This window comes from Echinops telfairi, unplaced genomic scaffold, assembly GCF_000313985.2.
Source record: "Echinops telfairi isolate 266 unplaced genomic scaffold, ASM31398v2 ScPeMD7_7424;HRSCAF=8462, whole genome shotgun sequence".
Classification (NCBI taxonomy): domain Eukaryota; kingdom Metazoa; phylum Chordata; class Mammalia; order Afrosoricida; family Tenrecidae; genus Echinops; species Echinops telfairi.
In genome coordinates, this window is record NW_022111324.1 from 87,683,286 (window position 1) to 87,698,444 (window position 15,159).

Here is a 15,159-nt window from a genome sequence, read left to right on the forward strand (position 1 = left end):
TTATACATATACCTATCTGTATATAATTTAACAGTTCATTTCTTGTGTTATATCTATCTTTATAAATAAATATATAAAGTTATCAGCAATCTGGTTTTATCTCTCGAGAGAACCCTGTCTAACACATGAACACTGAGCTCCTTCGCCTCACTAGCTGCATTTCAAGAGCTCCACTGCTACATGTGACTGGCAGTGACAGAAGGGGGCAGCACCGATACAGAACATTCCCATCATCACAGCCTGCCCAGCTCTAAGAAGTAGCTCATGGGGCTTCAAAGTCATCAGAGGACGATGTTCTCAGGTGTGGGGGCGGAAAAGCATTAGATTGTCTCACTGCTTCTAGGTTACGTGTCTGTCTCTTCACTGGAAAACTCTTGGTGTTCATTTGAATCACGTAGGGGACCTATGGCAAATCCGGATGCTCTCTGTGGACCCCAGGGTCAACAACATTCCATAAAAGATCTCCAGGCGGTCCTGTGTGCCACGCTAGTAGACAACCGAGAGCCAGAGGGACCGCGGTCCTGCCTGCGAGTTCCTTGATGGCAGGGCTGAGCCCTGCAGACTGCATACCCAAGGGCTCAGCACACTGCTGGACTGGAGGCTTGCAGCAAGCGATTGTTGAAAAGGGATGAGACTCCTAGCGCGAGAAGGGCAATGGTCCCTGGAGCAAACAGGAAAAGGAAGGAAGCACCGTGCCACATTCCCTTGCCTTTTCCTTGGAACCACCTGGAGGCGGCACCGGGGTTTCTGGTACACAGTGGCAGACTAGCACACGAGCCAAGGGTCCCCTCCACAGCACTGCTTCCACTGCCTAATGTCCTTCTGTAAAGCGAACAGAGCTGAAAGCAGCCACCTTTGGGTGGCCTCTTTCACAGGCCCAATGGACTTCCTCCTCAAAGTACATTCCCAGAACAGTTTGTCACCAGTGCTGCCAATTGGAACACCTTGGACATAAACCTTATACAGGTAACAGGTGTGTACCTGGATGTGCTGGCCAGCTGGGATGTGTGGCCATCTCTTTATGGGTGATCAGAGACCATCATTCTGCAGGGTCTGGGGAGCCAGAGGCCATCCCATGGGCCTGGCCAAGCTTTAATCTTCTGGCCACTGCGGGGCCTGCCTCTGACATTACTTGTCACTGAAGAGTGAAAGCTTGCTACTTCCCCAAGGCCACGTTGAAGGTGGGGATCCAACATGGCAGCCTGAGCTCAGTGGGGACACAAGGACAGGGCAGAGGGGCTGGGAGTCTTTTAGGAAGCGCTGGGGCCATTGACTTAAAATGTTCCATGGGATGAGACCAAGACATATGGCTTCCTCATGATGCTGTTGAAATAGTCAGGACTGACCGTTCTAACTTTAATGGCACCATCACAACCTTTCAAATATGCAAAGGGAAATTGCAATGATTAATTGGGCAGGAGAAGTACACTGAACAACGGAAAGTCCCAAATACCGATCAAATATAGCTAGCTAGTGATTTGGGTCTTCATTTCCTTTATTTTGCAATATATGAACTAAAGTGACACTCCTATCTAAATTATTCAAATTTCTGAGTTAATAACATGCTAGCAAACATTGAGAAGCATTTTCCTTCTTCTATGAAACTTGAGATCTCCTGAGAAGGCGATCTCTCATCTTTCCTTTTCACCAAGCTCACTGTCCGGAGGGCCTTTTATTAATCTCATTTTGCCTACAGATGGAAACAGGCCAAACGTGCTCTAACTCCCCGCTTTCCCCAGTTTCATGTGTAAGTCCACCCCCCCCCCCAACGTATATAATCTAAGGGAATTCTGGCGCTGGTGCAGGCTCTGGGGACCTTTGCCCACCTCACCTCCAGAGGTCAGGCCCTGTTCAGCCTTCACTTTTTCCTCCCCTCCCCAAAGATAAGAGAAGGTGGTGGTGTTCATGATGAACGTGCAGCCATTGATAATGAACATTTGAAATCTTAAGCTATTATTATTGAATGTCGCAACCAGCTCATCTCTAGGCAGGGAGCTATAATTTTAGCAGCAACTGTAGGTTTGACCAGGTGGCACTGTCAGGGAAGGGTTAGACCGTTAACCACAAAGGTGTTGGTTCAAATCTGTCACGCCATGGGAGAAAGATGAGGCTATCTGTTCCGGTAAAGATTTACAGCCTCACAAACCCTATATAGGTTCAATATGAATTGGAATCAACCCAATGGCAGTGGGTAGCTAGTGACCTTGTTTGTTAAGCACTTACGAAGTGCCTAACGTTCAGAGGCCAGAGATAAGACACAGAACAGGATTTTGGAGGTGAAGGCACACAGCAGAGAAGATGGAGCAGGACACAGGGAAGAAGATCAAGCCCCTAATCCTGCACTTGCCTGGACACTGGGAGCCCAGTACAAAAAGGTAGCCAGTGTACCTATTTTGCATGGTCACAGGGCCCGGTCCTTAAGAACCCAAGAAGCCAAGGCTGATGGTGGTGCTGGTGCCAACTAGGCAGCTTCTTATTTGCCCCAAGGCGGGCTGTGTACAGTGGAAGCCAGGCACTTCTGGTCACAGGCACAGAGCTGACCATAGAGAGAGCTGGCAGTGGGATTTTCAGCCTCAGGTCACACAGCCCTCCCCTTATCGGGCGTCAGGTCCCCTGGTTCACCCACACACATACCTGGTTTCCCCCAGCATTGTGACACTCATATACTCCAACGACACCATCGGCAAAATGTCCCAAGGTATCAAGGCAGTTGGTGCCCTGCTGCAAGGCCCCAAAAGCAATATCCTGATGGTCTGGAACCCTGAAAAGCAATGTGAGAATCACCTGCTTAATTCCCCAGGCATATCAGCTGCCCTCCACCAGCAGTTCTGCACAGTGACTTCATTATAGTATCAGAAACGCCAAATTGTGAGGCTTTACACTGTCTGCTAATGTCTGTCAGTGAAACAAGGTGTGTCTGAATTCCTGTATTTCTAACACTTTCAGATTTTAAGTTGCAAAGATGTTATTAATATTCCACATTAAGAACATGTCCTGAAAAGGAAACGTTCTGGATATACCTAGTTCTCATTAACCCAACATTTTGCATTTATGACAATGGTAAAACAATGTACTATCGGACTGTTCTGTGTACTAATATTGATGTCTGGCAGTAACAAACTTCTAGGTACCAGGCGAGAGTACTGCTGGCCCTGATTCTCCGTGGTTTGCATTGATGCAATGGTGTAGCCATCTTCCATTTTTAGCTAAGGCTGACTTCCACCGAACAGCCTGACCTTTGAGAAGATACTCCTTGATGTTGGGCTGACAGAAGTCATTTAGAAAAGCAGAGATCAGAATGGGGTTGCCTCAAACTTTTTACCAGGTTTAGGATGTGCCTTTTACAAAGGAAAAAGGAAAATGTAAATGGATTTGTCTAGTGGTCTCATACCAAAAAGAGCACTAAGGCATGATGAGTGAGATAGTGAAGGTTTACTGTGCCAACCTGCCCGATAAACACACGTGGGATTCACTGAAGGCGGAGAGAGAAATGGCTTGGTGAGCCTCACTTTTCTAGTTCTCTGATCTCGTTCTCTGATGGTTGGACCAGTGTGTGGCTGCCTTGGCTGGCAAGGCTCACTTCCTGCAAGACATCCCTGAGGAGAAGCCACATGGACTTACCCTGATACTGCCCTGGGTGCTGGAGAAACCGTGTGGAGACCCCTGCCAGCGCTGAGATGCTTACACCGCCACTGGATTCAAAGACTTTCTACCCACTGGCCTGTGATCCTCCTGCATTCAGTGTGACTGTGTGTGTTTCGTGAGTTTGAGGAGGACTGTGTAGATCGGTGTCGGACATATGGGTTAACTTGGACTTATGGGCTTGGACTGGACGGAGTTGGGATGCTTTCTGAATGTAGACTTACCCTATATATAAAACTCTCTCTTATACATATATGGGTCAAACTAACACAATGAGCAAGAGCAAAATGTGCAGCAGTGAATGTGAACTCGAGTCCTGTATTTGCCGCATGCCACATAGGGTCTTTACACAGACTCAAGTCTCTCTAACCCTCTGTCTCTTCTTCTATAGCTCCATTGCTGCTGAGCTAATTCTGACTCAGTGACCCTACAGGACAGGGTAAAACTGCCCCATAGAGTTTCCTGCACTATAATCTTTACTGGAGCAGATGAACCCATCTTTATCCAATGCAGCAGGCGGTAGGTTTGAACTGTTGAACCTGTGGTTGGTTGGCAGTTGAGCACTTAGCCGCGATACCACCAGAGCACCTTCCCCTTTTATGGAGCACCTACCAAACAGGTTTGTTTACAGGCCAGGTGACACCTTTTATTTAAAGCAGCTCACATGGCTCCTGGCCCACAGGAAGCACTCAACAAAACACTTGGTTGGTTTGGGCCCTTACCCTGCCCAGACAGTAAAAACAGAGATTTACTGGGTCGTTTTTAATGCCGAATTTGCTTAGTGGGTGGTTTTAAGTAAGATCAAGGACCCAATGTCACCCCAAATCAGACGACCCTGAATGAAGCTATACATTCAATGTAACTCAGTTTGGCATTGTTACCCACCAAGTCACAGGTATCAGCAAAAGCCAAATGGGAACTTGTGTAAATTTATGAATGAGGAAAAGGAAAAAAAAGAAAGCACCACATGGGCTGAAAGCACTCAAAGCGGTGGAGTACCCCTCAGGGGAGAAGCAGTATCAGCAGGGGCCTTGGGGGGGGTGGCTTCATGAGCTCTACTCTCAGCAAAGCCATCCGTCCTTGCAGAGGGGACCGGGAGGAGAAAACATTTGTTTCTACCACGCCTTCTTAGGGGCACAGGATGCAAGGGTCTCATACATTTCTTTAAAAACAGAAGAAACAAGCCCCAATAGCGGAGTAAGTCACGGCAGTGATAAGTAAAGCCCAGCTCCAAGATCAGGCACAAAAGAGGTCATTAACAGAGATAATGGTGGGGAAGCCTGCATCCAAGGTCACCAAGTTAGAGATATACCACTTGCTGCAAAATGTTCTGGGAATATTTAAAATAAGGAACGTGCCACATTAAGGTACTGATAGTCCCTTTAAAAAAGATGAAGTTCCAGTGGCTGAAGTTCCAATGGCTGAAGCCCAGCAGACCTACAGACTGATACAAGGTGATCATGGGTCCCATGGGATGTGGAGCCGCTTCTAATTTAAGATGAAAAGTCCGCCAGTGTCAAACAGGCTTGGACTATTCCTGCTGCTACGAATGCTCACAAAGAGAAGCGGGGCACAGTGCTGGCCTTCTCATTCCGCACGTGGCAAATGCTAGCCTCGAGGGGCAAGGCCCTGGGCCTCCGTCCGCCCAGCACTGCATCCACCGTAAAAGATGCAGAGTTCGGGCTTTTTGAGTCCCTGCTGGGAACTCATATGTCCTGGGCCACTGGGGAGGCAACAGCAGCCACAGCAATGCTGCCATCTCCGCCTCCACAGTACAACCTACTGCCTCCGAAGTGCTCTCCGAAGTGCCACGCAGAGCGCAAGGCAGCACGGTGAGGCCCCAGGAGCCGGAACAGCGAGGTCAGCAAGGTGCCTGGGCAGGGTGGGCTTGGCAGCAGCCCGCAAAATAAACACGGGGCTGGGGTTGGCCTGTTACATACTCTGGCCATTGACAGAGCTGCTTGGTCACTTGGTGTCTGACATCGAGCCAACGGGGAACCATCTGAGACTACATGACACCATGGAACTCTTTCCAGTTCTATGGAGGGATAACTCAGGCCAGACGGGTATGGCTCTGGGATTCTAGTAGTGCTTTTTTCAGGGACAAGGGGATGCCAGGACTCACCGTAATTCTGGATAGACGTTTTCAAGGTACCATTTGAAAGGCTTGCAACTAAGTTTCTTCCGAAGTTCCAATCTGCTCTGAATACTAAAGAGGGGAAACAAAGGCCCTTTACAAATCTTAGGATGGATGGATGGGGTTTCCTACACCAAACCTTCCAACCTGCCAGTAAGAACTGCTTGGGACAAGTGCCATCCCCTGGGCCCCACCCCAACACATGCCCCACCTCACATGCCCACTGTGCCCTGCCCGTCCACCCTATTTGTATGCACTTAACATCTCTGGCCCTTGCTCAACCTGGCCCACTGGGCCACCTTTTACACGTTGGTAGCTGTTTCCAGCCCCAGGCCCAGCATAGTCTGGAGTGTGTGGCAGACCCCGGACCCACTCTTGTATTGGCCTCCTGAGTACAGCAACACCAAGGGACCCTTACTTTCCATAGGGGACATTCCTGGCTGAAGGCACTGCTGCGTAATAGAAGTTTTTGTATTCATCCATCCACACCTCTGCTGCCCGACGAGTGTTGCTGGAATGAAATACATACACTTTAGCAATTATTTGAATTCTCTTTGAACCTTATTATACATGGCTGCGTTATGGGTCATTTAGCAGGTCCTTTCAGGGGTGCTGGCCACCCTGGCTGGGATGCACATGACACAGAGCACAGAGCACCATGGGCTAGACAACCCCTCTGCATGATGCATGAGTTGTATGTGTGCATGGCTAGCCCTCGGCAGGTTATTTACCAGACAAACAAAAGGTGCTTTTTTGTCTCCCGCAGCACACAGACTATCCACAAATGAATGCCAACATGTGAATGAGAGCACAAATGAATTTGGAACTGGGGCTGAGCCACGATGCTCTGCAGTGGCTCAATTGTGCATCCACAGAAGGCAGGTGCCAGAGAGCAGGGGCAGGACAACTCTCCATCTTTCAGATTGCTACAACACACGAGGGAGGTCCAGGAGAGCGTTCAGAATAGCTAGGGGTTGCTCTTCTTTCGAGCTGAACTAAAACAGTGCCAGGCCTTTTTCAGGACTGGCAGTCGGAAGGGGAGGGAGGTGTTCGGCTACTGCACTGGTACGAAAAAGAACAGAGACATCGCACCAATGAACATTTTCCCGTCACAACAAGGCACTTGTTCATTCTTTGAGGGTAGCAAGGGCTATCCTACGAGAGACACCTTAGCCCAGTGGTTCTCAACTTCCTAATGCCGCGACCCTTTAAAGTAGTTCCTCATGCTGTGGTGGCCTCCCAACAGTAAAATTATTCTCATTTCGACTTCATAGCTATAGTTTTGCTACTGCTATGAATCAGGCAGCTCCTGTGAAAGGGTTGCTCGATCCCCAAAGGGGTCGCAACCCACAGTTTAAGAACCGCAGTCTTAGCCCTATGCACCCCCAAACCCTGACTGTGCCTCTTCAGGCTTCTTTATGTTCCACCATTCTCAAAGAACTTTGAAAAGGAACATGATTTCAGTCCCCCGAGGATGGTAAAACCATCCTTTTGACATATTATGAAAGAAGACGGCAGATTTTTCAGGGAGGGGAGAGATGAAAACACCGCCTTCTCGTCCAGAGGCCTAACTAGAGAACATGCGGAGGGACAGACGCTTCATACTTCGACATGTTTGTTTAGTAAAGGTTCTCGTGCCTTCTTTTAACTTGCCCTCATGCATGTTTGTGTATACTTAAACACACATACTTCGCTTTACCTAAACTATATACATTATACGAGGGGGCTTCAAAAATCCCATGGAAAACTCCATGATCTTTTAAGTCCATGTTTCAATGTTTGAAGCCCCATCACATATTAGTATATAACATCTTATAGATGTCTTGTAATACACAAGGAGCTTTGAGGGCGTAGTGGTTATGAGTTGGGCTTTTAACCCAAAGGTCATCAGTTCAAAACCACCAGCTGCCCCGTCAGAAAAAGGGCTTTCTAATCCTGTAAGAGTGAGTCTCAGAAACCCACACGGGCGGTTCTGATATGAGTTGGAAGTGATTCAATGGCAGTGAGGTTTCTGGGTTTCATTATGACACATTATATAATAATATAAAATGCAATACAATAAAATCTATTATGTTGTTATATGAAAGAGCCTATTTTGAATGATGTGTAACGGGCTATTATTTAGAATGCAATTTACTGTCAATTGTTCTCATGTAAATCCAGGTTGAAGTAGAAGAAAAATTTTAAACGTCCACCAGAGGCAAAATACGACCTTGAGTATATTTCAACAGACCTCACAGCACATCTCAAGCACGGACTGATGCACTGGACATTAGTGGCAGACTGTCTGCTGAACTGGGGGTCACATCAAGACCGTAAGTGAAGAGAGCAAGAGACTGTTAAAAGCAAGCAAGAAAAGACCAAAAGAAAAGTGGATGTCAGAAGAGACTCTGAGAACCTTGCTCTGGACATAAAGTAGCTGAAGCATCTGAAGAAATGAAATAAAAGAGGGGAAGAGAAAATGTCAAAAGGCACTTTGAGAAGGTTAAGTATTAAAATAATTGTGCAAAAGCTGTGGAGTTAAAAAATCAAAAGGAAGTACATGTTCAGCATATTTCAAGCTGAAAGAACTGAGGAAAAATCCGAGCCTTGAGTTGCAATACTGAATGAGTAAAATATTAAATAATGCAGGTAGCATCCAAAGATGACGAAAGGACTACATAGTCACTATACCCAAAGAACTGATTGATATGCAGTCATCTCAAGAGGTAGCATATGATCAAGCTCAATGGTACTGAAGGAAGAAGTCCAACTGCACTGCAGGTCTTAGTGGCAAACGAGGCCCTAAGCACTATTGGAGTATCAACTAAAATGTTTCAACAGTTGATGTAGCACTGGAAGCACATGTTAGTCCAAGCCAGGAAACTTCTAACTAACATACCTTAAGAGGTCCATATTTGTACCAAATTCCAAAAAAATGTACATAGCAAAATGTACAAATTATTGAACAATATCACATGTAAGTAAAATTCTGTTGAAGATAGTTTGAAAATTGCTGTAGCAGTACATTGACAAAGATCTCCCAGAAATTCATGTCCTCTCGGAAGAGGACATGGACCGAAGGGTTTCACTGCTGCTATTAGATGAATCTTGGCTGAAAACAGAGAATGCAAGAAAGATGTTTACTTGTGTTTTAGTAACTATGCAAAGGCATTCAACTGTGTGGATCATAACAAACTATGGATAACCTTGCAAAGTTTAGGAATTCCACAACACTTCATTGTGTTCATCCAGAACCTGTACATAAACTAAGAGGCAGTTGTTCAAACATGTCTACTGTATGATTTAAAATCAGGAAAGGTGTGCATCAGGGTTGTAACCTCTCACACACGTATTCAATCTATATGCTGAGCAAATAATCCAAGAAGTTGGACTATAAGAAGAATGCAGCATCAGTTTTGGAGGAAGGCTTATTAACAATTTGTGATGTGCAGATGACGCAACCTTGCTTCCTGGGAGAAGGACTTGTAACAGTGGCCGATGACAAATCAACAACTGCAGCCTTCAGGGTAGATTGCAACTCAATGTAAAGGAAACAAATATCCCTTTAACGGAACCAATTTCATGATAAATGGAGACAGATGAAGTTGTCAAGGGGTTCATTTTACTCGGACCCACCATCAACAATCAGAGGTTCAAAAAACCCAAACTCACTTCCAGCGAGCCTCTGTGGGTTTCTGAGACTGTAACTATTTACAGGTGTGGAAAGCCCAGGTTTTCTCCTGAGAGGCTGCTGGTGTTTTTGAACTACTGACCATGCGGATTGCAGTGCAAGGCGTAACCACTACACCACCAGGGCTCATGGAAGCCAGCAGTCAAGAAATCAAACAACATACTACATGGGCAAATCTGCTGCACAAGGCCTCTTTATAAGTGTTAAAGAGCAAAGGAAGATGTCACTTTAAGGGCTAAGGTGTGCCAGACTCAAGCTATAATATGTTCAATTACCTCATTTGCATGCAAGAGCTGGACACTATAAATAATAAAGACTGAAGGGTAATTAATGCCTTTGAATTATAGTGTTGGTGGAGATTATTAAATAATATACCATGGACTGCCAGAAGAAGGAACAAATCTGTCTTAGAAGCTATTTAGCTAGAATGTTATTAGAAGTAAGTATAGTAAGACTCAGTCTAAATGACTCCAGATGTGCTAACTACAAGGCCAAGCTCCTAGACAAGGCCACCATGCCCGGGAAAGTAGAGATTCAGTGAAGAGCGGCTGCAATTACCGACTCATGACGCGTGATTGTGAGGATGCTAGAGGACCAGGAAGTATTTCTTTCTGTTTTACAAAGGGTTGCTGCATGTCAGAACCTAACAACAACACATTCACAGCAGCATTATTCACAACAGCAGAGAACAGAAAACAACCGAAATTCCCATCAACAGATAAATGGATGCACCAATTATACACACAACAGAATACTATGCAACATTTAAAAACAGCAATGAATCTATGAAGTACTCCACAACAATATTATACTAAGTGGGGAAAAAGTCAATTGAAAAAGGGCAACTATTACAGAAAGAAGCATTCTTTAATGATTACTAAGAATGAGAGAGAGCAGGAGGGAAAATCACTAACTAGATTAAAAAAAATAACCACAAACTTCATCGTCATTGAGTCAATTCTGACTCACGGCAACCCTTTAAGGGCAAGGTAGAACTACCCTGTGGGTTTCTGAGACGGTAAATCTCTATGAGACTACAAAGCCCCGTATGGGGACTAGAAAGCCCCATATGCTAGTCTCTCGGTTAGCAATCCAACATGTAACCACTATGCCACCAGGGCTCCCTAACTAGACAGTAGACATTTATTAACTTGAATGAAGGGAAAGGCAATGCATAATTAGAGGTGGCCAACACAACATAATCAAAGTAAAGGAAGACACTGGGAGGTATGCAAGAATAAAAGTCAACCATGGTATATACAATAACTAGCATTCATTCATGAGAGGGTACACCGGTAGAGATGTAAGCTAAGCAGGTGTGGGAAAGGGTATGTATGGTACACCCACGAGCAAGTATAGGTTTGCCAGAGGTTATTTCTATATACCAATTTGTAGGAGGGTGGCTACAGACAAATTCTTTTGGTAATACACTTGTCTTAGTCTCTTCAGGGTGTCTTAAAAACCCAACCCAACCTAAAGGTCTAATCAGAAATCGTCGCTTCCAAGAGGATCTGCTGGGTCAATTAAATTCAAGACAGAGGGCAACTCAGATGGTTATGCTAATTGTTTTTTTGGACCACCAAAGGCGTCATCTTCATAGATTTTTCTCAAAGGATGATCATGGAGGTTGTGGTAGTTATATAATATTCATGTCAAATTGAAGATATATGAAAGTGTAGGGGTGGAGTTTAGCCTGTCAATCAGCCTGATGGTGCTTCCTTCTCATAAGGAGGGCCCTGGGAACCTCCCTTCTCTCTGTGCCTTCACCTTCCTGACCCTGGTTACTGCCAGAGCCTTGGAGGTGTGTCCACTGCCATCGGATCCACATGACTTTGCATCCACCGTGCTGTGATCTTCCTGAATTCTGCATCATTGCTTGTGGCTGTGAGTCTGAAAGGGGACTTAAGCACTAGTACTGGACTTATGGCCTTGAGTTGGACTGGGCTGGTATATTTTCTTGATGTATGATTGCTTCTTGATATAAAGCTTTCTTGCACACACGAGTGTCACTGGATTTGTTTCTCTAGTCAATCCGGCCTAGCCCAGGGGTTTATTAAGAAGAAGCTTTAAGAAAATGGAAAACTTTATTGGCGAGGAAAAGGCCAGGAAAGTTGAGGCCAGGAAAAAGCTAAGGAAGTTTAACCATCATGACAATGCGCCTGCTAGTTCAAGAACTATCATACGAGAATTTCATTGGGAAACGTTTCCCTATCTTCCCTATAGCTCTGATTTTGCTCCTTCAGACTTTTTTTTGTTCCCAAAAAATATTTAAAAGGAACATAATTTGAGTTCAAGTATGACAAAACTGCTGTTTTGATGTAGTGTATATTGAGGAGTGCAGAGTTCCTTGGGGAAAAGTTAGAGACCTTAGAAAGGTATAGGCCTAGGTGGAGGATATGTGGAGAAACAATAGCTTCACATACTGATCTCTGTTTAATATCGGTTCCTGTGATACTTTTTTTTTTAGTCCAATTCTGTTTCCATTTCTTTCTTTTTTTTTTTTTTATCAATTTTTTGGGGCTCATACAATTCATCACAATACATAGATCAATTGCGTAAAGCACATCCTGTGATACTTTTTATAGCAATACTTTTACCCTTGTACAGTTCCATGATTTTTCACACGTGTTACTATCAAAACAAATAGGACACAAAAAAATCCTATCACTCTCCAGAAAAATCTTCTGTACTGCCCATCTGCAGTCAGATCTTCTCCAACCCAAGCCTTAGCAACTGCTGATCTCTTATCCGTCACCACAGGTTTACCTGGGCTGAGTGCCCTATAGATGGACGTAACCGTGTGAGGTTGGCTTCTTGAACTCAGCACAGAGGCCTGAGGCTCACCCAAATTGTCCTATCCATCAGTCGCTTATCCCTTTAGGTTTCTGATTGAATTCTTCTGCTGGAATACTGCTGTAGTTCAGTTTGCTTAACCCCTCACCCAATGAGCAAGTGTGGCTGTTCTAGCCAGCTAAAAGGCCAACGCCTATCTGAGTGTGGTCAGCAGTATTCTTGTCCATACTCAGCCTTACTATTTACCGGGCAAATACGGTGCCACTCCCACCAGGGAAAGTGTAGGGGTGCTGCTTCCGGAACACGTGTCCCACACGACTGCAGGGGATGATCTCCAGGCTGCCGCCACACTGCCACACTCGAAAGGAGATCTCTGCAGGGATGAATGAGACACTGGTGACCACATATAGTCCACAACTCCACTAGGGAGACATTTCACATTACACGTGCCCTGGGTCTTGGACTTCATGGTCTGATCAAGAGGGTACGTTCAGTGGAAACATTTATCAGATCTGAACTACAAACTTTGGAGTATACTTTCTTAAGGAGTCTGGCATATCCCATTCCTATGCATGCCCCAAATCATGCATATGCTAGTAGCATCACGGCTACTGCGTGACAGGAGATTAGAGCCTCCAGTTCTTCATGAGCTCCTCACCATCCAAGAGGCGTGCATTTCCACGTGTGTGGTAGTCTTCACAGTGTTAGGAAAGGGAACAATGAAGTACAGAGACATCCGTACTTGAAACACAACTTACATTCTCAATCACGCTTTAATGTGCAAAGTAACAGGTGATCACATAGGCCACCTTCTTCTAAAACTTATCCTAAATTGACTGAGCACCAGCATGCATCTGGCCATTTCTATCTAGGAAAAACGAAACGATTTCCTCAGATTGCAAAAATTAAGCTTTGTTCTTGTGTATTAGCAGGCCTCAAGCCACCCAGAAAAGTTCACAGGCATGTGATATGGGTTAAGGTAGAGAACGTGGATGACAAATTTATTAACACATACCACACAGCTGCCCATAGACCTTTAAATATTACTGAGTAACCACCCCGAAGAGGGCTATTCACCATCTTGCTTCAACATAGGACTGTCTTACATAGGCAATGAGCCAGTACAGAACCAGTACAGTACCAAAACCCACACCCAGGACAATGGGTGTGCGTTTCCTGTCACACAGCACAGGTACCAACTGACTGGGCATTTGCTGAACCACTGTTTTATTCTGAATGACTTGAGCCTGAACCAGAGGGCTAACTGAACGCAAGGAACTGAAGCTATACAGAAAAATCAGGACACAACTGTTAACCTTATGAAAGGTCATTTTTTCCCCCCAACAGATTTCTTAAGCTTTGTATGCAAGGATATTTTCCTTGGTGCTACTGAAGAGCGCCAAGAACATGATGGCGAGCACGGAGTCAAAGACCAACTCCAGAGAGTTAGCACTTTTCTGTTGCCCACTGAGGACTGATCAGAAATAAAGTGAGACCATCTGAAACGATGAAGCAAGTGGCCGCGGGATGCGCTGGGACCAATGGCCATGTTTTGAGAATGTGAAGCACTCACGGCACAATTTGAGGATCTTCACACCCACAGAAGGTCCAAGAGCATCCCCCCCTCCTCTGCCACAGGCAGCCCAAGTCAAGGGAAAATCCCACTAATTAGAACTGGATGATACACACAGTCCTTTCAGATCTGAACTAATTCTTTTGTCACATCCATCCACGCATATGCAGGGAAAGATTTAAGATTTCCCGCATGTCCACCAGAGTAAAAATGTTTTCTGTGTTTCACAATAAACTTTAAACATTTACTTGCCTAAGGGGAACATTAAAAAGCCGAGACAGGGAAGCCACACGGAGAGTCTGTTAAACCAGTTAAGAAGTCTTTACAGGGATGTGCTGGAAATGCGTAGACTCTGCACAGCCACAGCCATATGCAACTACAGGGATACGCCGGTTGTCGAACGGTTCCAAGCTTAAACTTGCCACTACTCAAACAGAAAAGTGAGGAAAAATGTCTGCTCGGTGTTGGGAACTTTGAACAATAGTCGAACCAAACATCCAACTTGACACAAGCCGCACAGGCCGAGAGTAAGGCCCGCATCGAGTCTTACCACAGACACAAAGGGCTGACCCTTCGTCTGAGCACTGCGCTCTCAGACAACATATCGTGCTTCTGTTGGTGCGTTCAAACATTCACCTGTGCGCCTTTATTATCGCTCTTTTTTTGTGTAAAACATCGTAACCAAGGCTTCCAAGAAAGTTAGTGTTACCAACAGTAAAGCTAAGAGGGAAACTGTGAAACTATGGGAGAGCCATACAAAGAAATCATCATGAAATTTGAATCAGGTCACCACTTGTCTGATTTGGCGGCTGAATACAACATGGCTTCGTGGACATTATCAACATTTGGAGGAGGTGGGGTGGGGAGGGGAACAACTGATTAAAATGGCAAATATAGCAAAAAGGTGTGAAATCGTTAACAATGAAACAAAGAACCCGGATTACTGAAGAGGCTGAAAAGTCACCATTAATTTAGATAAATCAGAAGCAACTCAATGGTGATGGCTTATTCGACAGTGAGACATGCGCGAGAAGGCCAAAAGCCTCCCTGGTGAGTTAATGGAAGTATTGTGGGAGCGAGCCGAGCAGCTCGAGGTGTTCCAGTCCAGCCATACGATCTGGACAACTCAGGAGCGCAGGCGTACACAGTGGGGAGGCACGGGGAGGTGGCGAGTGCTAATCAAAAGGACATTGACCATTCCCGGCTGACTCTGCGGAGGATGTATGTGGAGGCTGCGGGTTTCATTCCCAGCATGAATTCAACTAGGACAAAATTGGACTTTTTTTGGCGGGGGGAAATGCCCAATAGGACCTTCATTACGTAAGAGGGAAAGGCATTGCC

At 45.5% G+C, this 15,159-nt stretch overlaps 1 protein-coding gene across 1 annotated transcript in view; it reads right to left on the reverse strand.

Moving 5' to 3' along the window:
* Positions 1-15,159, reverse strand: part of GALNT2 (polypeptide N-acetylgalactosaminyltransferase 2) — a 128,383-nt gene that overhangs the window by 9,155 nt on the left and 104,069 nt on the right. The window contains exons 11-14 of the mRNA XM_004712203.2: positions 12,492-12,618; positions 6,198-6,290; positions 5,768-5,851; positions 2,635-2,761 (exon numbers count right to left, since the gene is read on the reverse strand). Coding sequence (XP_004712260.1) covers positions 2,635-2,761; positions 5,768-5,851; positions 6,198-6,290; positions 12,492-12,618 — 431 coding nt within the window. The remainder of the gene's footprint in view (positions 1-2,634; positions 2,762-5,767; positions 5,852-6,197; positions 6,291-12,491; positions 12,619-15,159) is intronic.